This window comes from Rhincodon typus, chromosome 20, assembly GCF_021869965.1.
Source record: "Rhincodon typus isolate 14 chromosome 20, sRhiTyp1.1, whole genome shotgun sequence".
Lineage (NCBI taxonomy): Eukaryota > Metazoa > Chordata > Chondrichthyes > Orectolobiformes > Rhincodontidae > Rhincodon > Rhincodon typus.
Genome location: NC_063351.1, coordinates 9,911,153 through 9,936,129, shown reverse-complemented (window position 1 = coordinate 9,936,129; position 24,977 = coordinate 9,911,153). Strand labels below are relative to the sequence as shown.

The 24,977-nt window shown below is 40.4% G+C and overlaps 1 protein-coding gene across 1 annotated transcript in view; it reads right to left on the bottom strand.

Moving 5' to 3' along the window:
* pcdh15b (protocadherin-related 15b) overlaps positions 1–24,977 on the bottom strand; it is a 606,743-nt gene that overhangs the window by 93,800 nt on the left and 487,966 nt on the right. The window contains exon 30 of the mRNA XM_048609162.1: positions 7,361–7,488. Within this exon, the coding sequence (XP_048465119.1) occupies positions 7,361–7,488 (128 nt within the window). The remainder of the gene's footprint in view (positions 1–7,360; positions 7,489–24,977) is intronic.

The following is a 24,977-nucleotide window of genomic DNA, read 5'->3' as shown; positions in this document are numbered from 1 at the left end:
TTAATGACAGTCAAAAAACAATGCCATATTTCTGAATCAAGGTACTGTATGGCTTAGAGGGAACTTGCAGGTGGCAATGCTCTCATGTGTCTGCTGCCTTTATCCTTCCAGATGGTAAAGTTTGCCGTTTTGGAAGTGCTTTTGAAGGAGCCCTAGTGTTATTGCTGCTTTGAATCTCATAGATGGAGACTTTGTGCCATTGAATACCAGTGACGGGGGTGGGGAGGGGGGAGCGAATATTTCAGGTCCCAGATGGGTGTAGCTCAAGTGGACTACTTTGTCCTAGATGGGGATGAGTGTCTTTGGTGTTGTTTGAACTGCTCTAGTATTATTAAGGCTGGAGTTGGGAGCATGGCAGAAGAGTGTCTGTGAGATCTGGAACTGAGTTGGAAATGCTGGAGTCCAAGAAACTGATTTTTAGAATCTATTGGTCTTAGGACTAGAACTTTGGAGCTGGATTTGTGTACAAATAAGCACAAGACTGTTTGGGCTTTCCTGAATAAACAAAATTGCAGTGGAGAAAGGATATGCCCCTTAACAAGCTTTTTTAAGTACAGTAACTTAAGGGGTTATTAAATGGTGGTAACCACATATCTATAACCCCTTCCCTACACCTCTAGCCATGCAACTGGCTTTTTGAAATTTCAGAACTGTCAAGAATCCCAGCACAACCATCCAGACTGTGATTTTGAATTCCTGTCCACACCAGGTCCTAACAGAATGACCCTTTGAAATTCTGACCCCTGGAACCGGAGTGGAGTAGAGTATTGGATGTATCGAAAGGGAAGCCTGAAACTGGAGAACATGAGGGTTACAGTGTTGTATTCCAGACTCATCCAAGACTGGACTGTGCACCACATTTTGAAGTACTGGGATGTTGGGAATTTTCTGGTAATAGGAGATATGTGGATGAGGATGCTGTTAGAGCTGTAACATTGACAGGGCATCAGCAGGGGAGAATCTGGCAGACATTAGACCTAACTTCAGTATACTTCTACAATATGTTGCTGATCTTCAAGAACTATTCCTCAGACTGGTTTCTATTGTATTAACACCGTATTTGACAGTATGTTGATAAACACAGTATATAAAATCTTTTAGTTGAGAATAGGCCTGATGGCTCAATAACAAGGTAGGCTGGAGGAGGAACAATATCAGGAGGATATTTCAATGAACATGGGCTGGATTATCAGCAGGTAAGAGAACATGGCAAGTCAGAATGAATTAGGCACCTAAAGTGACACGAGGCTGGACCATGAATGCAAGCTCCAAGCCACTGACAAAGATTTGGCTGTGAGAAGTTATCACACAATTATCCTCTGATAGCACGTAATACAGGAGTATGACACCCCAGGCTGGGGCAAGAAATGTGTACAAATGTGTTGCTGTAAAGCCTTCCAAGCCCTGAAAACTTCAGAGAATTCTTCATTCTGAAAACTCTAGCCTTTTCTGCACTCCTTACTTACTTCACTCCAACTGTCAAACCCTAATCTTTGGAACCTCTTTCTGAACCTGCTTTGCATTTCCATCTCTCTTTCTCTCTTCTTTGCCACGCCCACCTTCTCCTCCTTAAAGATGGTCCTTGAAATTATTCTCTTTGACTAAGCTTTTGATCAGACATCCCAATATCTAAAGCCTTGACTCTGAGCAATTGTTGTCTCATTACGCTCCTGTGAAACAGCATGGAACATTTTACAATGTTTTAGTTACAATTCTTTAAATTATAGATAGATACAGAGAGACAAATGTATCTGCTTGGAATTTTAGATTACTTAAGCTGCAAAGTGCAGAGCAGACTATTTCTGGAAACAACATTGCACATCTCCAATAAATATAAGTGTACAAAAAATCTTATTGATGAAACAATCAGCAAACCATACAGACTCTCTGATTTATAAATATTTCAGGATGTAGGCTGTTATGGACCTGACCAAAATCCCTCAAAATATATTAAGAAGATAGCCTAGACCCTAACTTTTTCTTATTTTAAAGGTATGTATAAAGTGTTCCACATGCAATTAGATCGATCAAACTATTCGTCTTTAAGCAAAACAGATAAAAATAAAGGAATTAGCTTAACTGTAACTCTATTGAAATACTTAACAACCACTACTAATTAATTGCTCCAACATAGTAACGTCCCATAAACACACCCTTGGCAAAGGCAAATTCAGTAAAATAGATAGACTGACATGTAATTCCAGCAGCAGGAAGAGAACCCCAGCTTTCAGCTGTAACAAAGAGAGGAATAAGAGCTTCCACATCCAGCTTCAAGATCCCAGCAACTGCAAAATGTTAAAACTAAAAATCCTGGTTCTGTGGGAGCTTGACCCCATCCATTCAGATTGCTTCTATTACTCCAACTTTAAAAGAAACAAGACCTCAAAAGCTGTTTCCGGTTTTGGCTTTGAGCAGACTGCTCATTATATCTGTCTCAACATTTCTTCATACAAAAAAGGACAAAATACACCTCATCACAAGACCAAGAAGGACCCAAGAGCCAGGAGTAACAAATCTCTTTATTTATAGGGAGGTCATTTGCCTTCCTGACGAATGGTTGTTTGTCAGACTAAACGTAAGCCTAAGATACAAATAGAGTATTGTGGACAACAGAACCTGTTTACCATAGTTATTAGCAGCCAAAAGATCCTGTTGAAGATCATATTATGGCAGAAAATGCTCTTTACTAATATATCTTCTGTGATGAGATGCAAACATTTTTAATAATTATACACTGATTTCCAAAAATAATGTTATGGACAGTGACCTACTATGGAACCAGGCTGTTTGACCAAATTAGTGCTGATTTATCTCCTGCTGTCACTGAAGTAATTGTGTTCTGGAACTGGGAGATTACCACAGTCATCCGTTGCATCCTGGTGCATTTAATTCGTGTTGCTGCCAAATTAGTAAGGATTAATCTTTGCAAGAAATCCTCTCATTAAGATAGGATAAGGGACACATCAGGTGGCAGGGAGAATGCAGCCAATGGAAACTGATCCTTTGAATTTCAAGTCTTTCAGAAGTTCAATTTCTGATTCCTCTTGACTTTTCTCGTGCTGTTGTTTTAAACATATGTTATTTTACATTATTTACTCAAATATCACTGACATGCTGTTTTCTAAACATGTGACCAGTTTTGATTATTTTTCTACTCGAGGCATGATATTATTCTTTTAGTAGTATTTATTCTTATTTTGTGAAAAAAAATGCATTTTTCATGAAGTTGCTAAATAGCTTTTTAGATATTACTGTGGAGACAACATTGGTGCATTATTACTAATGGGTAAGATTACATTGCATTGGGAATAGGGAGTTTCTTGGGATTGAAATAAATTAATGTTAAGCTCTGGACCAGTGGACATAAAAGGTCCTCTCTTAGTACCATGGCTTACTTGCAGAATTAGATCATTATTTTCTGATTTCAAAAGTAGGATGGTCTGTGACCTCTTTCTAAATGTTTTTGTAGAACATAGAACAGTACAGCACAGTACAGGCCCTTCTGCCCATGATGTTGTGCTGACCTATTATCCTACTTAGATCAATATTCTCATTCTTTTTTGAGGGAGATCTGAGTTGTATGGACTGGACTTTTCCAGCCATCTGGTGATGGGCTGGGAGTGGACAGGGAGCAGTGGGGTGTCAATTAGGTGGGAGGGGTGGTTAATGTTTATTTAGCTGGACTTGTCAATTAACTGCCTTTTTCAGCAGCCACAAGCATTTGTAGCCACCATGTGGGAGGCAACCTAGTGAGCTCTGGCTGTCTATTTGCATGTTCTAGGGTGGAGTGGCACAATTTATCACTCTGTGGCCCACTGAGGATTGACACTCCCAGAATCTTCCTCTCTTCGGGTGCAGTTCTATAAATGGCCACTGCTCCTGGTGGTGCTGCTGAGACAGCTGAGCTGCTCGTTCTCCAATTGCTTTGCCACTGCTGGGATGGGCATTCATCCATTAAAGGAAACCAATTAGGAGCTGGATGGCCATAAAACGTGGCTGGGTTCTACAGGCAGCTGAGGTAAAGTTGCCCCTGGCTTTCATATCTACTGTCAGGGTCATAGAGTTCTACAGCACAGAAAGAAGGCCCTTTTAGCCCATTGCATCCACATTGGTCAAAACTAACCACCTAACTATTCTTGATTGCATTTTCCAGGTCTTGGCCTGTAGCCTAGCATGCTTTGCACTGATAAAATTCCTGCCTATGAGTGTGCTTGAGTTATGGAGGGTTCCAGGGAAGAGGCTGTTATTGTCTATAGCTCCAGTTGGAGTAAGTAGTGCATTATTAACAACAATTGTCTATATTTTGTTGATGTAACTTTGACAACAAATCCATAACTGAGGTTAGCCATGAGGGAAAGTCTATCTTTCCAGATGATAGTGGTAGTTGATGATGAGGGTTGTGAGCTACACTTTAATGCTGATGGGAAAAGATGCCTAGCTTTCACTGGATAAGCCACAGTGCCACACGTCTATTGACACCATCGTTGTCTTTGTGGTTTCTGAGAACTGTGTCCAAGAAGATAGCCACTTTCAATCAAAAGATAAGTTGAAGAGTGCTTGCTTTGGAAACAAATGCACCAATCTCAAACCATTATCGGGAAAGATACATGTATTCAGAGATGTATGATTTTAATTGTTCATTTAAAGGGATTTTTTTTAAAAGCATTCCATGAAAGCAGACTTGAACTGAATATCAATGAAGGAATTAATACAGTGCTAACCTTTTCACTGCCTCTTTGATGTTAACAGAATAGCATCTGCTACGTAATAAGCAAATGTTTGCGACACTATCTCCTGGCACAGCCTCGTACGCAGTAAGTGCCTTATCACAACATCACAGGGGCAATGACTTTAATGTGCCAAAGATGGAAACACTTAGGCAATAAAAATTTCAACCTCCCAATAACAAGAACTTAGAGTGAGACAGCCATTTTAAGGGAGCAAAACATCCCAAGCTGTTTCATTAAAGTGCAATTAAATAAAATAGGGCATTGGGCACCAGAAAGAGTTATTATGACAATAAACTTGGTTGAAAAAGGACATGTTACAGAGGTGATTTTAATATTTTGTTGTAATTTTGACTGTTTCAAAAGAAGAACGAGAGCTGGAGATGTTTCGGGAAGAATATACATCAGTACACAAAAACTACCAAAACAGGCAGAAATAGAAGCAGGTCATTCAGGCACTCAGGTCTATCCACTATCTACCTGATCATGTTTGGGAGGGTTAATGTCTTAGTAAATAAGTTGCCCGCTGAATGTCAGGGGCATGGGGGAATAGGAACACAGATGTCATATTAATGATAATGGTTTAATAATCAATGCTCATCGGGATTAGTTTCAGCTCAGTTTATCTTGTAAGGGCACCATTTCAAAGCTGTGTTTAGACATTGTGATCATGATATACTCTCAAAGATCGATCTTTCTTCATGAAACATGTTACTAACCTATGTCAGTGTGTGTCCTACTGTAATCATTTAATGATTCTGTCTTGTCCCATCCCATCTAGCTTGATCCTTAATCTATGTGTAGGTGGACACTGCACTTAAGTGATTGGTTAATGATGGAAAACTGATTGAAAGCTCAGCATTTCCTTGGTGCATGCAAAAAGATACATGTTCCACATATCTAACTAAATTTGGGTGTTCTAGTGATTGTATAAACCATTAAGTTTGTACTTAGGACCTGGAAGCTTTGTGACCTATGAGGATTCCTTCACATATACAACTAACTTTCAGGAGCTGTCCTATGCTATAAGTCTTTGGTTTGTTTGGCAAATCTTTCTGGAAAACTTCCATTGGAGTGGATACAACCAACAACTCAAACAAGTTGATCTGGGGATCTTTTAGCTTTTTGACTGTTAATTGTCTTGTGTTAAATTGTGTTGACCTTCATTACCAATTATTGAACAATTCTCAGTGGCTTGCTTTTCTGCATTGGACAAACTCAAATCAAGAAACCATATCTTTTAAGTCATTTAAATATTTTCTATTCTGTTAGGACGTCTGCTGTGTCTCCATCTAAACTCGAACATTTTCTGGACATTCTGACAATATGAACTTCCTTGCTTGCTATCAACCAACACACATCATGATCCTTTATCTTTCTCAAATGAGTTAAACTGGCCTTTCAATCAGAATTTGTCAATTTACTAACAAGTTGTTTTTTCAACACTCTCCAGCATTGTATTGAACAAAGACATTGAGGGTTATCTCATGCACTTTAGCGTGGTTTAAGATTATCAAACATGTGTTTTACCCATTGATTAATGTGCTGAATAATTAAGCAATAGGCCTTGTCATTATGATGGTTTCCACCACTTTTCATCTTATCATGTTAATGATAATGGTTTAATAACTTCTTTTCTTTCTGCAATGCAGTCGACCAGCTAGGTGCATTTCCATTGTGTCGACCTCTGTGCCTGATTTGTTAATTCACACTTAGAGAAGTCTCAAAACGGAATTAATGATTCCTATTACTGTCAATTTTTCAAGGGCAATTAGGGATGGACAATAAATGCTGGCTTTACAAGCAACAATTATTCTAAAGAGAAATCTAACTGTAATAATAAACCTTTGGCTACTAAGGATGACTAACAGCCTAAAAATCAATATTGTAATGATATTTTGGACTTAGCTACATTTTAAATCCAATTCTTTAGAAAATGGGAAAATTGAAAGAACTGCAGGTAAACCAATGTAAAAATTGAAAAAAAATATGAAGCACTCCAGCTTCAATGGACTTTATAAACATGTATTTGGTATATGCAATGATGCAAATCCAGCTGAAATAATTTGATAGCTGATATGCAGCCTACTTGTAATTTCAAGTGGCTTAATTATCTGCAATTCAAGTTGAAATTGTACAAAATGTCATTTCTACATTTTATTTACATTTGAGCATTGCTGATAAAAAAAAACACTTCGTCAAAGCTTTGGCATCTCTTGTGAATTATCCTGGTGAATGGAAGGCGATTAACTTTAACAAAATGTTCTTTCTCAGTAATATTCAAGTTCTGGGTTACCAAATTACTATTTTACACATTTTAAATTGAGCAACTGAATAATTTCAATATCTCAAACAAAAACAAAAAGGCTGGATCAAGAGGAGTGTGTGAAAGGGCTACTAGGAAAATTTATCCGAAGACTAATAATGTGCAGTGTTTTGTAGCGATTACAGTCTGAAAATGATTTTGTACGAATGCTGGTTTGTATAGCTCATGTAGTAATGTGACAAGTTTAAGATTTAGATCAAGTCATCCACAAGTATGAATTCCTACTGGTTTTTACAGTAACAGAGTGATGAAAGCTGACACTAAAATCCACAAAGAGGTATGCAGCAACTTCATCAACCCCACTCACCTCAACTTGTAGCACAGTGGTGAATGTCTTGGCATCTTCAGTCACCCCACCCAGGTAGAGAGACTTGGTGAAAACAGGAGCATGGTCATTTTCATCTTGCACCTCAATGAAAACCTTAGCTGTGTTTGCTGGAAGAGAAAATTTGAAATTGTTGATTCTAGTGAGAAGCTTGCTGGTAGGTATACATTATTGAAACCTATAAATATGAAAAAGGCAAGTCTAATAGTCCATTTTTAAGGCTTGCTGCTGTAGTAATGGTTTCCACTGTTCTGCTGTCGTGAGCTGATCACATTTCTTTGCAACCCATGGAGATCGATTAATTTCCTGAATTTTATCTCAATATATTTGAATGCTAATTATTTTAAGTGCGTTCTGCACAATTACATTTGAATACCAGTTCCACCTCATCACTGTGCAGTTCCTTCAGTACTCAATTTTGGCATGCTGATCCTCATTTCTACCACCAGCCTTTGCCTGCAAATGTGGCACAGATTAAATTATTTAAGATCTTATTAATGTATTCACCCCATATCTCAGTCAGCATTGCACAGTCAGTCACAGCACTGATCCAATGTTGTGATCCCCCAATCCTAACTCATACAGTCGTACAGCATGGAAGTAGACCCTCGATCAAACTCATCCATGCCGACCAGATATCCAAAACTAATCTAGTGCCATTTACCAGCATTTGGCCCATATCCCTCTAAACCCTTCTTATTTTGTATCCAAACAGATGCATTTTAAAAGTTGTAATTGTACCAGCCTCCACCATCTCCTCTGACAGCTCATTCCATATACGCACCACCCTCTGCATGAAAACGCTGCCCCTTAAGTCCTTTTTAATTCTTTCCCCTCTCACCTTAAACCTATGCCCTCTAGTTTTGGACTCGCCTACCCTAGGGAAAAGACCTTGGCTATTCACCCTATCCATGTCCCTCATGATTTTATAAATCTCTTTAAGGTCACTCCTCAGCCTCCGAAGCTCCAGGGAAAACAGCCCCAGTCTATTCAGCCTCTCCCTATAGTTCAAACACTCCAACCCTGGCAACATCCTTGTAAGTCTTTTCTGAACTCTTTCAAGTTCTGCAACATCTTTCCTATAGCAGGGAGACCAGGATTGAACGCAATATTCCAGAAGTGGCCCAACCAATGTCCTGTACAGCTGCAACATGACCTCTCACTCCTATATTCATTGCACTGACCAATAAATGTGCGTATACCAAACACCTTCTTCACTACCCTGTCTACCTGTGACTCTACTTTCAAAGAACTATGAACCTGCAGCCCAAGATCTCTTTGTCTGGCAACACTCCCCAGAACCCTACCATTAAATGTCTAAGTCTTGCCCTGATTTGTTTTGCCAAAATACAGTGGAATAGGGTCCATGAATGGGTTCAGTAGTTCTTTGTCCAGTTACTTGAATGGTTTCTTGGATGTGCTCAACAGAAGGGAAGATAGGATGAGAGGGGGTTCAAACTACGGAACTGTTGTGTTAGAAATTGCTCCTTTGTAGACATGGTATAGTGTCAAGTTTAGTTCTAATATGCCCCTGTTCAGTCACTTCCTCTTGATTGAAAGTGGTTGAATATGTTATCCCTGTACAAAGTCTAGGCTCGCAAATGGAAAATTGGATAATTTTTGGATAAAATTCTAGAAGGTTGTTAATATTGCAGGAACAACATTCCAGAATTATTTCCTATCTTAAGCAATATGGTGAAGGAATTTGTGACCGGGGACAATTAAAATTAATCCAGAATCACATTATAGGAAAAAGATGATTTCATGTAAACCTATTTCATGTAAACTATTTGCTTAACACTGAGCATAAGTTAATAACATGATCCTTAATCAACTAAAAATCCCTATTAATTTATCTCCAACGATTATTTAAGCCTAAAACCTGTGTTTCATACTAAATTCAGCTCCTCAAGTAGTGAGCAATTTCAATAGATGTTCTATCAGAAATCAATGTTGATAGTGATAAAAATCAACATTGATATCAAAAAGACGAGGGCTCAACAATTCGTAAGCATTTTCTGAGAAGTTATTCACAAAGACACAGCAAAACTGAGATGAACACATCTGTCAGAACTACTTAGAATTTAGAACAGTTGTGAATGTAGAGTCATGGGATTCAGTTTCTCTGCGCTGATGCTACAAGACCTGCTGAAAGTCTCCAGCAGTTTTTGTTTTTAAATCATATATTCAGCATCTGCAAGCCTTTACTTTTGTTAGAAGTACTCACTGTCTTTACCAATAATCCTCAGGCATAGAAAGGAAATTGAATAGGTATGTGAGAGAAATAAATGGGCAGAGCCATAGAGACAGAGTAAGGGAATGGGACTGAATGGATCTCTCTATAGAAAGCCAGGAAGACCCTAACGGGTTGAATGGCTCTAAGGGCTGAATTCTACTAGTCCTCGGGAAAATGTGCTGGTTGGTAGAAGGTTGTGAAGAATAGTGTTAAAGGATTTGAGGGAGCTGGATGTCTTTCCATTGTCACAGAATATTACCAGTGGCAGGAACCTCACAGATACAGTCACCCCAGTGCCTGACTAATTCAACAAATTAAGTGTCACTTTCTACCTCTGATGGCATCTTAATGGAAATGAAAGATGCTGCCACCACATTGGTCAGTAACTTCAAGAGGCAGTGGACTGCTCAGTGGAGGAAAGGCTGCATTATGATCTCGTCATGGGCCTAAGAAGGGGCCTCTGCAGTGATGGGATTTTGAATGGTTACGGCTGCATAGATAGACTGTGGACCCACTCGCTCCACCCATCAGCAGGGTCTGCTTGCTCCTGCAGCAGTTAACAAAATCCAGTTTGACCCCTTCTCTCCTACTTCCCGTAGCCTCAGCCGCTCTTGACTTTCTGATTGGGCCAGAGTCTCTTGATGGCATCTTAATTGGTAAATCTGTAAAATACCACTCTCTGCCAGCATAGGCTCCTGACATGGTTTCTGTCTCAGTGGTTTTCTGAAGAAGGCTCCTGTCCCAAAACGTCAACTTTCCTACTCCTCTGATGCTGCCTGGCCTGCTGTGCTCCTCCAGCTCCACACCGTATTATCTCTGACTTCAGCATCTGCAGTTCTTGCTATCTCCAGACTATGTACATCAGCATTTCACCAGAAGCTAACAGGCTAGCTACTTATGCAAGGCAATGGTGACCATCAATTACAATCTTTGGTGTTTCATTCTCATCTTTCTTGGACACTGTACATTACATTTAATGTATTATTGTCAGTTAATTCAGAGGAATTATACTTTAGAAAAATGCTCCTCATGTGAAGTATCTGAGTGAGAAAACAAAAGCTCTGTTCTTGCATTTCATTTTGAGCTCCAGATTTAATTACACTAGGTTTGTTCCAAATTAGTTTAATGTTTTACAGCATGAATGTTCAGAAAATATTTTAAATATAAAATGATTAGATTCTTCTTCTTGCTTCCTTCACTCTGATTTACTTAACATTCTATGTTCCACTGCTTACCATGCAGAAAACTATGATTTAAGTCACTTGAGACTTGTTGGGTTCAATTTTAACTAATGCAAATCCATGGAACTTTAATCTCCATCCAAATCATTGTCACTGGCTTAAATACTTGAAGGCCTACTAATAAACCTGAAGCAATGCAGCAGTGCGTTACTAGTAATTAAACTCACAGAGGCAATGCAGAAGCTTAGGTGACCTTTAAGTCATAAAATGTCTATACTCCTTAACTCATCAAAAATACATACCAGGCCTTTTAAAGTGTGGATGGTAGCCATGATGTGGAGGTGCCGGTGTTGGACAGGGATGGACAAAGTCAAAGGTCACATGACACCAGGTTATGGCCCAACAGGTTTATTTGAAACCTGAAGAAGGAGAAGAGCTCTGAAAGTTTGTGATTTCAAATAAACCTGTTGGACTATAACCTGGTGTTATGTGACTTCAGGGTCTTTCAAAGTGCCTTTTCTGATTCTGATTAAAGGTTATTCACCTGCAACTTTAACTTTGTTTTACCCCACCAATGCTGCTGGCCTGCTGAGTATTTTCTGTACTTTGTTATTATTCCTCATAGATCCAATGGTTTCATCTCCCACCTATTCTTAGTTACCATTCATAGGCAATTATCCCAGTGACGCCATCTTCTTGAAAAAAATCTCCTCAGTGCTTTGCTACGCTACCCTTCTAGACATACTCCGATATTACTTCGTTACCTCTTTAACTTTCTTCTCGTGGACTGTTTATTTCTCCTAAATTTTCTGCAATCCTTTCCTGTCTGAAGCTAGCTTTCTAGATGACCACCTTCCTTGTTAAAGTCAGTCCAGGCCAAAGCCTAGTTCAGTGGTTGCAATTTATAAACAGTTGGCTATACGGTTGTCAGCTGTTCATGTGTCACACACCATTCATCCAAATGTTATCATTTCTGTCATGTATTTAGCTGGCACCATAATATTATTAAATGTGTCACTGTCCCTAAATGACATTTACAGCTGTATATCTACTATTTGACAGACTGTCAAATGCTAAACATCTTCAAATAACCATTTCAGTCCTGGAGCCTCCACAACTCAGCTCTGTAAATGTCCCTCCATTAGTAGGATAATTAATAATCTGATCTTCTTTCATCCGTAACCAACACCTTTTAACCAAAATAACTGCAATGTCTTTTTTTTAAGATTTCTCATACACTGCAAAATAACCTTTCTTGTGGATTCTGACCTCAGACACCACTCATTTTTAGATCTCCTGCTGTTTTTGCATTGTTCTGGTCTTCGGTGTCCATGTTTCAGAGTCCCAAAGTTTTTGCTTTGAAAATCCAGTTTTGTAACTGGTCTTGTGTGCACCTTGAGAAATCTGCATGGGAAAAGTAGAAACTGAAAGGGCCACCTGTAATGATCGCTTGAAAATCGTTATGCTCCATGTTAGACAGAGAAGCCCCCTGCTCTAGGTGTTCAGAGCATTCCTATCACCAGCAGGGAAAGTCATAGATCTGTCCATTACTGACAATGAAAATCTGACTCGAACAGTAAGTTAGGCTCAGCAGGGGTGTGCTATTAGGAAACCAACCAGAGCCACCACCATACGCAAAGACTTTGAGGTAAATCATGTAAACATATATCTCACACATAAGGAAAACATATTAATTTTCACTCAATATCTACCCAGTTTATTACATCTCAATAACTGTATACAGGTTATATTAGCTCTTAGTTCAGTGTGAGGACAAGTGTGAGGTAATGCATTTTGAGACGTCAAAAGGAAAGGGGAAAGTATACAGTAAATGACAGGATCCTTAGGAGCACTGATGTATAGAGGGATCTTGGGTTATGAGTTCATAGGTCCCTAAAAGTGACAACACAAATGGATAAGGTGATAAAGAAGCCATATGGCATGTTTACCTTCATCGGTAGGGACATTGAGTGTAAAAGTTAGTAAGTTATCTCACAGCTATATAAAACTTTAGTGAGGCTACATTTGGAGTACTGTGTGCAGTTCTGGTTGCCGCAGTATAGGAAGGAAGTTGTGGCTTTGGGGAGGGTGCAAAAGAGGTTTACTGTCTGGATTGGTGTGTATTATTGGACAAACTTGGATCGTTTTTGCGAAATTATCAGAGGCTGACAGGCGACCTGGTATAATTTTTTAAATTATGAGAGGCATGGATGGGATGGATAGTCAGGGTATTTTTCCCCAGAGTGGAAACATTAAATACCAGGGGGCATAGGTTTAAGGCAAGAGTGGAAAAGTTTAAAGGAGATGTGCGAGTCAAGTGTTGTACACAAAGGGTGGCAGGTGCCTGGAAATGCACTGCCAGGCAAGGTGGTAGAGCAGTTGCAACAGCAATGTTTAAAAGGCATTTGACAGATGCATGAACAGGCAGGGAATAGAGAGATACAGATTATGTTCAGACTGATGGAATCAGTTTAGAACAGCATTACGCTTGGTGCAGGCATAGTGTGCCAAAGGACTTGTTCCTGAAATGTTTGATGTTCGGCATATCAACTATTACTAATAGGAGGTAAGTAAGCCACATGTGTATCCAGCAGGAGACTGCTCGTGTCCAATTAAATCAAACGCTCAGAACTGATGGCTGCTCCACCAAGTCACTGTGTTATATTAGTATAGATGGGATTTCAGTTTAGCTGATAGATTTCATATCCATTGTCCTATACAACATCTTACACACTGTCAACTCATCTTTCCCAAGCTTTATCCTCTCACTTAAACCAGTACACAATGATGTAGACAATTGTAATACATTTACCACTACTCCTTCTAATCTTATCCCACCCCCAAGTCTCTAACTTCATAAATTTAAGTAATCTGGAGGTTTCACAGTGCTTCCAGAACATGCTTGTTTCAGACTTGGAAGGCCAGTAGGTCAATGGTTTGAGGATTGTTGATCTTGAATATTTTTCACTCAGAACTTGGTTGATGATTTTTGATGGTCTATATGGAGGACCTTTGATTTCTTGGATGTTGTTCATGGAAGACAATTGTGCTAACGAAGGAAGTAGCTTCACCCTTACCACTATGTACTGATCGGGTGACTGATATCTGTCAAGAGCTTGAAAATTTCAGATGTCTTCATGCTGTATGTCCTTTCTGCTGGTTGGAATGTCTTTTTAGGTTCAACTCTCAAACTTATGGGTCTCCTATTTCAAACAATGTTTTTTTCCCTCTCTGTTATCCAGACAGCCCTTCACAGCTTCCTCCATTCCCCCAGTCCTCAGCTCTAAACGCACCCCCCCAAACATAAAGATTGGGTCCCCCTTGTCCTCACTTTCCACCCCACCAGCCTTCACATCCAACGTATCGTGCTCAAACACTTCTGCCAACTCCAATTTGACCCCACCACCCGGAACATCTTTCACTCCCCGCCCCTCTCTGCCTTCAGCAAGGACCATTCCCCTCGCCACTCCTTTGTTCATGCCACACTCCCCACCAACCACTCCATCACCCCTGACACTTTCCCCTGTAACCATAAAAGATGCAACACCTGCCCACACACCAATCCCTCACCTCCATCCAGGGCCCTAAACAGTCCTTCCAGGCAAGACAGAGTTTTACCTGCATCTCCTCCAACCTAGTCTACTGCATCCTGTGCTCCCAATGCGGTCTTCTCTACGTTGGTGAGACCAAACGTAGACGAGGTGACCGTTTTGCCGAGCATCTTCACCTGGCCTGAAATGGCCAACCTAACCTCCCGGTAAACACTCATTTGAATTACCCCCTCACTCCCTCTCCAACATGTCCATCCTCGGCCTCCTCCTGTGAGAATCAGATTGCAAATTTGAGGAACGGCACCTTATCTTCCGCTTGGCCTGCTGGCCTACCTACAGCTCAGAGGATTTAACATTGAGTTCTCTAATTTCAAATAACCATCCCACCCATTCCCCGGCTCCCTTTCCAGCCCCGCATCCTCCCTTTCACTCCAGCTATCAACCAGATTCTTCCCTCCCATTGACCAATTAGATTGTACCTACTGCCAGTGTCCATGTATCACCACCATTCTGCTACTCTCCCCCAACCTCTTCATCTACAGCACTCCCTATCCCCACATCCAGTCCTGAAAAAGGGTGATACCTGAGACTTGACTTCTCCTCCTCCAGATGCTGCCTGGTTTGCTGTGTTCTTCCAGCCTCCTGTTTGTCTACCTTAGATTCCAGTATCTGCAGTCTTTTCTGTCTCTTCAAACTCTCCCACTGAGTTGGGTTTTCTTAGTTGTTTTGATGCTAGTTTTCTTATGAAGTGGTTGAACTACATCATTTAAATACACTGCGATGAGGGTAAAGCAGGCATTCTTACTCAACACGTGAGCTTTGTTGGTCCTGGATGATATGCACATTCATGAAAGTTCAGTCATTTTTATCCTTTCATGATAATCATAACATTCCTTTAATCGCTCAAACATAGCCAGAACTGCTGATGCTGGAGTCAGAGATAACACAGTGTGGAACTGCAGGAAAACAGCAGGCCAGGCAGCATCAGAGGAGCAAGGAAGTTGACATTTCAGGTCGGGTCCCTTCTTCAAGAAGGGTCTTGACCTGAAACGTCAACTTTCCTGCTCCTCTGATGCTGCCTGGCCTGCTGTATTCCTCCAGCTCCATGTTGTGTTGTTCCTTTAATCGCAGTGGCTGTTTACCACATAATTGTAGGTCTGTTGACTGTAACTTCATGCGTTTCAGTGAAGATATTCCATCTGATAAGACAGAAGATAAATTCGCCCCTGTATCAAACAAATTGAGTAAGATGTCTGTTGACAAAATAAGTTCAGTCATAGTTGGTAGTAATGGATCTCCTATTTCTCCTTGGTATCTTCTCCAGTCGAGATGTATTTTTAAATATGGTTATCTCTTTGAATGGAGATCAGTGATCACACACCCTTTTCGTTTTCAAAATGTGACACATTTTTTATCATAGCTTGACTTTCTCTTTGCCTGTGAGGCATTTGTGTTCACATAATGTCATTGACTCCTCACATCCAATGCTTTGCTGACTTTTAGTGTTGGGTGGAAGAGGACCTAGGTACGTATGTGCGCTGCTCATTGAAGGTCGCAGGACAAGTTAAGAGAGTCATTGGTAAAGCATTCACCATCCTTGGCTTTATTAACCTGTGGCATTGAATACAGGAGTAAGGAGGTGTTCTTGAACTTGTATAAGAGACGTGTTAGTCCTCAGCTGAAGTATTGTATATAGTTCTGGGTGCCACAATATAGGAAGGAAGTGGATGCATTGGTGAGAGTGCAGAAGCGATTTACAAGAATCGTTTCAAGGATGAGAAATTTGTGTTCTGAGGTTGAGACTGTTGGGACTTAGGAAAGAAGAAAACTAAAAGGGGGTCTCATAAAGATTATCAAAGTCATGAATGGACTAGATAGTATAGATAGGGAGAAAATGTTCCCACTCTTAAAAGGGTCAAGAACCAGAGGGCACGGATTTGAAATGGCTCTTCTGCGCACCTTCTGTGAGAACAAAAGGCAAATTGTGTGATAATGGCTGTAGAGAGGGCTAAAGCATTAGTACATAGTACATGATAACAGCAGAATAAACATCTGCTCTGACTGAAAGCAGAAACATGTAAACATATATAACAATACTCTTCTAAACCAGCTGAACATTCTTCACTAAATGAAGCCTATGCAATGACTATTGGTAATATCTGCCAGGCAGGGTATCAATTTCCCTGTCTGATTCAAAGTCTGTCATCATATTGCATGCTCAAAATTATTTCTAGTAGGGAGTACACAGCATTGATGGGGTGGAAATTCAATTTGATGTTTTTCTCCTATAACCCAGAGACACAAGACAACAACAGCATTTCTGCGCCACCTCAGCTGAGACCAGCTAAATCCATGACAACTAGGTGATAATCAGAGGTCCTTCATGATAAATTTGGCACAGTCACATAGCACTAACACATCAAATGTAGGAATGCCACTTTCCTTACTTTTACATATTGGGAAAACATTTCAAAGGCTTGACAACAGTTCAATTATTTGTAAGAAATGTTATCATTTATATTAGTACCATGGTTTTAGTTTCCTCAACAATTCCACTATTTAGCTTTATGCTATAAACTGTTTTTGCTCAGTCAATACATAAATGTACCATTCAGGTAAATTTCCAGTACAGAAAAATTAAAACCTGGCACACTTAATTTAGGCATTGTGAATTCAGGTTCAGAAGTTAATTACAGATAAGAAGGTTTTGCAGTATTTCTGAGTTTATTCATCCAGAATTATCTAAATTACCCATTTTAAGCAGGTTAAAAACTGACATGATATTGAAAGAGGAAGGTTGTTGGTCTTTTTGTCTCATTTTTGTCACTTCCAACACCAGTGGATGCTTATATTGAGAAGCACAAGCAGGAATTGAGAAATGAATCCTGATCTTATTGCCCGGGTCAAGGAAGCTACAAATTGCACACAAGGACATTTAAAGCAGAGGGAGAGGTCACACGATTGGCAAGCCAGCCAATAAAATAAGGATGTTTTTCTTATTCACTTACAGGAGCTTGGCATTGCTGGCTGGACCAGAAATTATTCCCATTCTGGTTGCCCTTGAGAAGAGAGTGCTGAGCTGCCTTCTTGAACCACTGTAGTCCATGTGCTGTAGGTTGACCTGCAATACCATTAGGGAGCGAGTTCCAGGATTTTGACTCAGTGACGCTGAAGAAGTAGTGAAATATTTCCAAGTCAGGATGGTGTGTGTCTTGGAAGTAAACTTGCAAGTGGTGGTGTTCATGTTCTATCTACCTCTCCTGTCTTTCTAGATAGTAGTGATCATCATTTGGAAGGCACTGTCTAAGAAGCCTTAGTGGACTTCTGCAGTGTATCTTGTAGACAGTACATATAGTTGCTTACTGAATGTCAGTGGTAGAGGGAGCAAGTGTTTGTATGTGATACCAGTCAAGCTGACTACTTTATCCTGGATGGCGTCAAGCTTCCTGAGTATTGTTGAAGCTGCACTCACCCAGGCATGTGGGGGGTATTCCATCACACTCCTGACATGTGCCTTATTGATGGTGGATAGGCTTTGGGGAATCAGAAGGTGAGTACTCACTGCAGTATTCTTAGCATCTGACCTGCTCTTGTAGCCACAGTATTTATATGGCGCGTCCTGTTCAATTTCTGGCTAATGATCAATTGTAACACACAGGATGTTGTTAGTGGGCTTTTGGTGATAGCAAAACCATTGAATGTCAAAGGATGATGGTTAGATTCTCTCTTCTTCTCTCTTGTTGGCACTTGTGTGGTGTGAATGTTACTTGCCCCTTGTCAGCCCACTCCTGGAAATTTTCCAAACTTGCTGCACTTGGGTGTGGACTTCTTCAGTACCTGAGGAGTTGCAAATAGTCCGGAACATTGCGCAATCATCAATGAGCGTTCCCACTTCTGATTAAATGAGGGAGGGAAGGTCATTGCTGAAGCAGCTAAAAATGATAAGGCCTAGCAGACTCCCTAGGGAACTCCTGCAGTGAGTTTCTGGAGCTGAGCTGAGCTGAGCTGACTGATCTCTAATGACCACAGTCATCTCCCTAATGTGCCAAGTATGACACTAACCAGTACAGAATTTTCCCCCGATACCCATTGATTCCATTTTGCTAAGGCGCCTGTTAAATACAGCTTTGATATCAAATGCTATCATTCTCACCTCACCCCTGGAATTCAGCTCTTTTGTCCAAGTTTAAAGAAAGGCTGTAAAGAGGCCATGAGATGAGTGAACCTGGCAGAACCCAAACTGAGCATCAGTGAGCAGGTTATTGCTTAAGACATGATTTTTCTTTACATGCCATCCTCCCAATCCAGATGGACCTGAATTAGCAAGGTTGCCCCTTTGGACAGGAACCAGAATGACAAAATGCTGGTAGTGTGGAGCTGGAGGAACACAGCAGGTCACGCACCATCAGAGGTGCAGGAAAGTCTATGTTTGAAAGTTCTGATGAAGGGTACCTACCCGAAACATTGACTTTCCTGTTCCACTAATGCTCTTGACCTGCTGTGTTCCTCCAGCTCCACACTGTGTTGACTCTGACTCCAGCATCGGCAGTTCTTGCTATCTATAAGATGCTGGCAGTCATTTCTTTCCTGTGAGTCAGTTAAGCCTAAATATTTCTAGAAATTCAGTTCTGGGTAAGAGTCTATGCCTAAATATTTCTAGAAATTCAGCTCTGGGGAGCCTGTGGAGTAATGATCTCCATATATAATCTAACCTGAGTTGAATGTACTCTGGATGCACAACACCTACCTGCTCCCTAGGTATAGGATGCTTAAGAAAATCAGCACTCACATGTTAGAACACTGATTGGAAAGTTATTTGTCTGCTGTTCTGAGGTTGATTTCTAGGCAATGTTTGTGAGGTTTTAGTCTAAGGTAAAGATAGAGCTCGAGCTCATTTTCTGAAGAAGGGTCCAGACCCGAAACGTCAGCTTTCCTGCTCCTCTGATGCTGCTTGGCCTGCTGTGTTCATCTAGCTGTATACCTTGTTATCTCAAAGATAGAGCTCGACTTTTTTTTTTAACCAGTTATTTACATCTAGTTTTATATATATATATATTACATTCTACACATTGTCTAAGCCAGAACTCCTTTACTAGAGTCCTTTCATCATATGGTTATCATATGGTCATGGTGGCATCAATAACAAAGTATCCTATGTATGATGTTAATCCATTTCCCTACAAATTTTACTAAATCCAAGAGAAATCTGGTTGGCAAGGTGGCTCAGTGGTTAGCACTACTGCCTCACAGTGCTGGGGATCTAGGTTCAATTCCACCTTCAGGCAACTGTCTGTGTGGAGTTTGCACATTCCCCTGTGTCTGCATGGATTTACTCTGGTTTACACCCACAGTCCAAATATGTGTAGGTTAGGCGGATTGGCATGGGAAATGCAGGGTTATAGGAATAGGGTAATGTGGTGGGTCTGGATGAGATGCACTTCAGAGAGCCAGTGTTGATGGAATGGGCTGAATAGCCTGCTTCCACAAGTTCCACCCTACTATTCCAACAGTTTGTCTTTGTCCAGTGGAGTTCTCCATTGTTTTCTTCACAGTTTACAACTCTTCTAAACTTTGTGTCATCCGCAAACATTGAAATTGTGCCCTGCACAGCAAGATCTAGATCATTAATATGTATCAGTAAAAGCAAGGGTCCCAAATCTGATCCCTAGGGAAGTCATCTACAAACCTTCCTCCAGCCCAAAAAATACCCATTGACCACTACTTACATAGAATCTCTACAGTGTGGAAACAGGCCAGTCAGCTCACTGAGTCTATACCAACACTCTGAAGAGCATCCCACCCAGACCTAACCCCTGAACCCTATCCTTGTAACCCTGCATTTCCCATGGCCAATCCACCTAACCTGCTCATCTTTGGATTATGGGAGGAGACTGGAGTACCTGGAGGTTCAAGTTTCCTAACACACAGCCAATTTTGTATCTATATTGTAATTTGTTCCTTTTATTCCATAAGGTGTCACTTTTCTCATAATTCTGTTGTGTGGCATTGTATCAAACACTATCTTGAAGTACATGTACAACAATCAAGAGTGTGATCCTTGTTAAACATTTCTGCTATCTCGTAAAGAAACTCCAAAAAGCTAGCTAAACTCAATTTTCCCTTTAGAAATCCATGCTGGCTTTTCTCAATCAACTCACCTTTTTCCACATGACTACAAATTTTATCCTGAATGATTGTTTCTTGGAGCTTCTTCACCACTGAGTTAAATTGACTGGTTTGTAATTATTGGGCTTATTCTTACAACCTTTCTTGAACACAGTCACCATGTTTGCAATCTTCCAGTCTTTTAGTAATTCCCCCAAGTCTAGAGAAGCCTGAAAGAAAATGGTCAGTGTTCCTCCAGTCTCCACTCTCACATTTTTCAAAATCCTTGGATGCATCCCATCTGGTCCTGATGCCTCGTCAACTTGGGACACCAACAATCTATCCAATACTTCTTCCTTATCAATTTTGAACATTTATAGTGATTGCGTTTCCTCCTCTGCCACCATGTCCTGATTGGCATCTCCCTCTTTTGTAAAATATCGATTTAACATCTCAGCCATGCCTATTGCCTCCATCTGGTCTTTAATTGGTCCGACTCCTCCTTTTACCACTCTTTCACTATAGAGAGAGAGAGAGATTTTGGGACACCCTTGTATGTTAGCTGTCAGTCTTTTCTCATAATTTTCTTTTGCTTCTCTTATTTGCTTTTTCACTTCCTCTCTGAACCTTCAATAGTTCTCTTGTTTCTCAATTATATTTTCTACCTGCCACTTGTTGTGAGCGCACTTTTTCTTCTTTAACTTAATTTCTACCGCCTTTGTCATCCAGGGAGGTGTGGAGTTGTTTGTCTTATCTTTTCCATTTGAGATAATATACCTGTCTTCTATGTTATCATTGCTCTCTAACCACCCTCAGCCATTAACATTTCCCTTTCCTTCCCTTTCGGTCCACTTGGCCCTCCACCTTTTTACAACAGCGTACAGCCCAACACATTCCACCTCTCTTCAGTTTTAAGGAATGTAAAGATTAGACTCAACATGATAACTCTGTTTCTTCCTCCACAGATGCTGCCAGGCCTGCTGAGTTTCTCCAGCACTTTCTGCTGTTGTTGCAGTCATACATGGACTAGACTAGCTGCCTAAATTTTCGAAATTAAGGGAGAAGTTGAGGAAACAAAAAAAAATGATTTTAAAAAAATCTTGTGACTGTAGGAGCAAAGCAGCAATAATAGATCCAATCTGTTAAGCATTAAATTTGCTCCTGCCAAAAATAGCATCAGATTAGTGTGCAAACTTCGTGCAAATTGCAAGCTGCATTGCATAATATTGTTTCCCCCTAGCTGTGCATTTCTCATAATTAAAATCTTGCTACTTAAATCAGCAAGTGGCATGTAGTGTGCTGGCTCAGCTGGTGCTTTATATACAATGTCTGGGAGCGATGGCAGCAGGGAGCAATAAACAAGACAAGTTACTGTTCTCCTGATTACAGTTTGGAGATTTATTTTTCTTCCTGCTTGAAACATTGTTTTTTCAGTCACTAAGTTTCTGTTCCAATGAAATTAGAAGAGTGAAGCAGTTTTCACCATATATCCTTGCCTTTAATATTATCTTGAAACAAAAAAAAAGAATAAATTCAACATAAAGGTTTGGTTAATGTTATTGTAACTATCTTAGGTGGTTAAACTTTAGATCTTTCTTTATCCCACGTTATATTTGGAAAATTAATTGAGAAGTTTTCTTTGCAAATAAACTGCCAAACAATTATTTAAGGAAAAGAAATGTAAATAAGTTGCCAGTTTTTAAATGTTAGGCTAAGAAGGTGAAGAGTTCAGGTCCAAACTATTGGAGCCAATCAGGTTTGAAGGGTAGAAGGGTAGGCAAAAGACATTGATGGTAAAGAGCGTGGGTCAGTACATGAACAGATTGTAAGCCATCCAAAAGTCTGGCTCCCAAGTTAACATGGAATAGGAGGGGGAAACTATAATAACTCAGGAAGCCTGACTGGAAAGGAACATCATTTATTGTTGAACACCAAAACCGAGTCTTATTCGTGGTATACATAGGCTATTGCTGACCTGGGATAGACAGTTCTGCAGACACATCTTTTATTTTAATATGTTATACTCAACATATTCAGAGAAATGTCATGAAATGCCTCTGGAAAACTTGGAACTTGAACCCAGTGTCTCCTGGCTCAGGGGTAGGGACACTACCACTGTATCACAAGAGCCTTTCCTGGGTTTTTGTTTTCTCTTTACTGCCAGAATGGTTATTACACACAACTGAATGAAGTTTCCACCAGCAAAATCACCGTGACGTTCACTTTCACTTTCTTTCCTTTTGACTACTACCAGTAATCACCCATGTAACCAATTCAATATTTACGGGCAAAGCCTGTTAAGGGCTAACCAACAAATGTGGGAGGACGTAGGGAGTGAGGGAAGGGACTAAATTAAAATGGAGTTGGAGAAGGAAATAACGCACTGTATCCCTGGCAGTGCCCACCTCTCTTCAAAGGCACTAAGAGCATCAATGGACACTGTGTGCTCCCTGTCCAAAGCATGAACATTACCACAGAAGACGGACAGACAGTCAGCACATATGACCCTCTCCACTACTGGGTCTGCTTCTTTTCTTAATTTGACCTTTTTTTTTAACCAACTTGTTCAGAGGTGTTATTACACACCTCTGGAACAGATGGGACTTGAACCCAGGCCTCAAGGACCAGGGGTAGGGGCATTGGGTCTGCTTTATAAATGATTCAAGTGATGATTCCAGCTGGACAGCACATTGCCTGTTACCAAAGGAACTCATACTCAACATGCTCTGCAGGGAGATTAATAAGTGGTTCCCCATGAACTTTGTAGAGGTTTATCACAGTCACAAAACATAATGGGGCCTATAATCGACTGTGGATCAAGACTTAGTGGACTTGTTTAACAGGCTGCTGTTGCTTATTTCAGTGAACTCATTGAAATAGAATCACAGAATTGTTATAGTATAAAAGGAGGACATTCAACCTATCATATCTGCAGCAGCACAAACCAGTATTTTTAATAAAAGGTTTTGTGTTCCATAATCTTATTGTAATAATATTACTTTAATTAGTTAACAGTTTATTTTTAAACAGGGCACAAAGGAATGTCCACTAGCTACATAACATGAAGCGTTGTTCAATGGCTCTCATTTTATAAACTGTGGTTCATTCTGTATGTATTTGCTTTATCAGAATAGTGTCCTGTTCAATATTAAAGCTTATGTCCACACATATGAAAGATCCAAACCGTAAGACACACATTAAGGATTACCGAATGGATTCTCCTTTTCAGTGTAAGCTTTCCACAGAAGGGAATGACAGGAGAATCTGTCAGAGAAGGCCAGCTGTAACCCTGGGGTCCTAATTCAAGGTGGGTATCTGTCACAGCCTCGCTTTTGCCCAATCGTCATGACGTTCCTTTCTAGCCCTCCCTGGAAATGGCAGTGTGGGTCTCTCACCAGCTGACAGGACCCTCACCTCCTTGACAGATTACACCCAACATATTGGGTTGCTGAGCTCATCAATCTCAAAAGTCAACTCTGTTTCCCTCTCTCCAGATGCTGAAAAACCCACTGAGTATTTTCAGCATTTTCTGTTTTTATTTCGGTTTTCCAGCATCTGCTGTATTTAAGTTTTGCAGTTTGGAGCTGTACTCACACGTGTCAGGGTTAAAATTACACCAAGAACATTCCCTTAGCTCACCACTCCCAGCAACAAAGAAAGCCATGACACCTTCCAGAGGTTAAGGTTGAAGGAGCAGTGGAGTGGGGCCTTAGGCGATGCATGATATTAAAAAGGTAAGGGGTTATTTTTGATATTGAGATGATCCAGCAGAGAACTTTAGTGCAGAAAAATATGGTCCAAAGCACTTGATGTATTCCAGCCTGCTTTTGAGTGGCTAAATCGACTTCAGTTAGAGGGAGGGATGTAACCTGACAGTGAATAAACTATTACGGTGATTGGAGCTTCAAAGGCCAGGCAACTGGATGGTATATCACCGAATGGAGGATATCATGGTGAGAAACTTGCAGTGGGATTTTGGGAGTGATGGCGGGTTGAGTAGAAATGCAGAAGTAAGCAACAAGGGAGGAGAGAGATGCAATGAAGTGCATAAAGGGGCAAATAACATCACAAAATCAATATTTGGTTTGGACCACAACACAATGCTGATAACCTGCTTTAGTCAGGGCAGGTGGTGCAAAGTAGAAGGAGACTTTAAAAAGGGAAAAAGTATCACCAGTTGTGTACCAAATCTCAGACAAAAAGCCACATGATTTACAAAATCATCCACAAAACGATTGCGAACATAAGGCCTTTTTTGGGAGTACATTCACGCTCTGGAGGGAAATGCCAAGTCATGTGATAAATAGGAGGTCAGGATTCAAGGCAACATTGTGATGTGTTGTGAGTAAGGCTACGATTTCGATGAATAAACACCAACAAGAAGGTTGTTGAGAAAGAAAGACACAGTAAGTGTTCATAAAGAGGCAGCAACTAAGTGCCTTGAAGGAACCCCCTGAGATTGTGCAGAAACTCCATCTTATAAATGACATATCCTTTTTCTGTTTTTTACATTCACAAACTCTGGG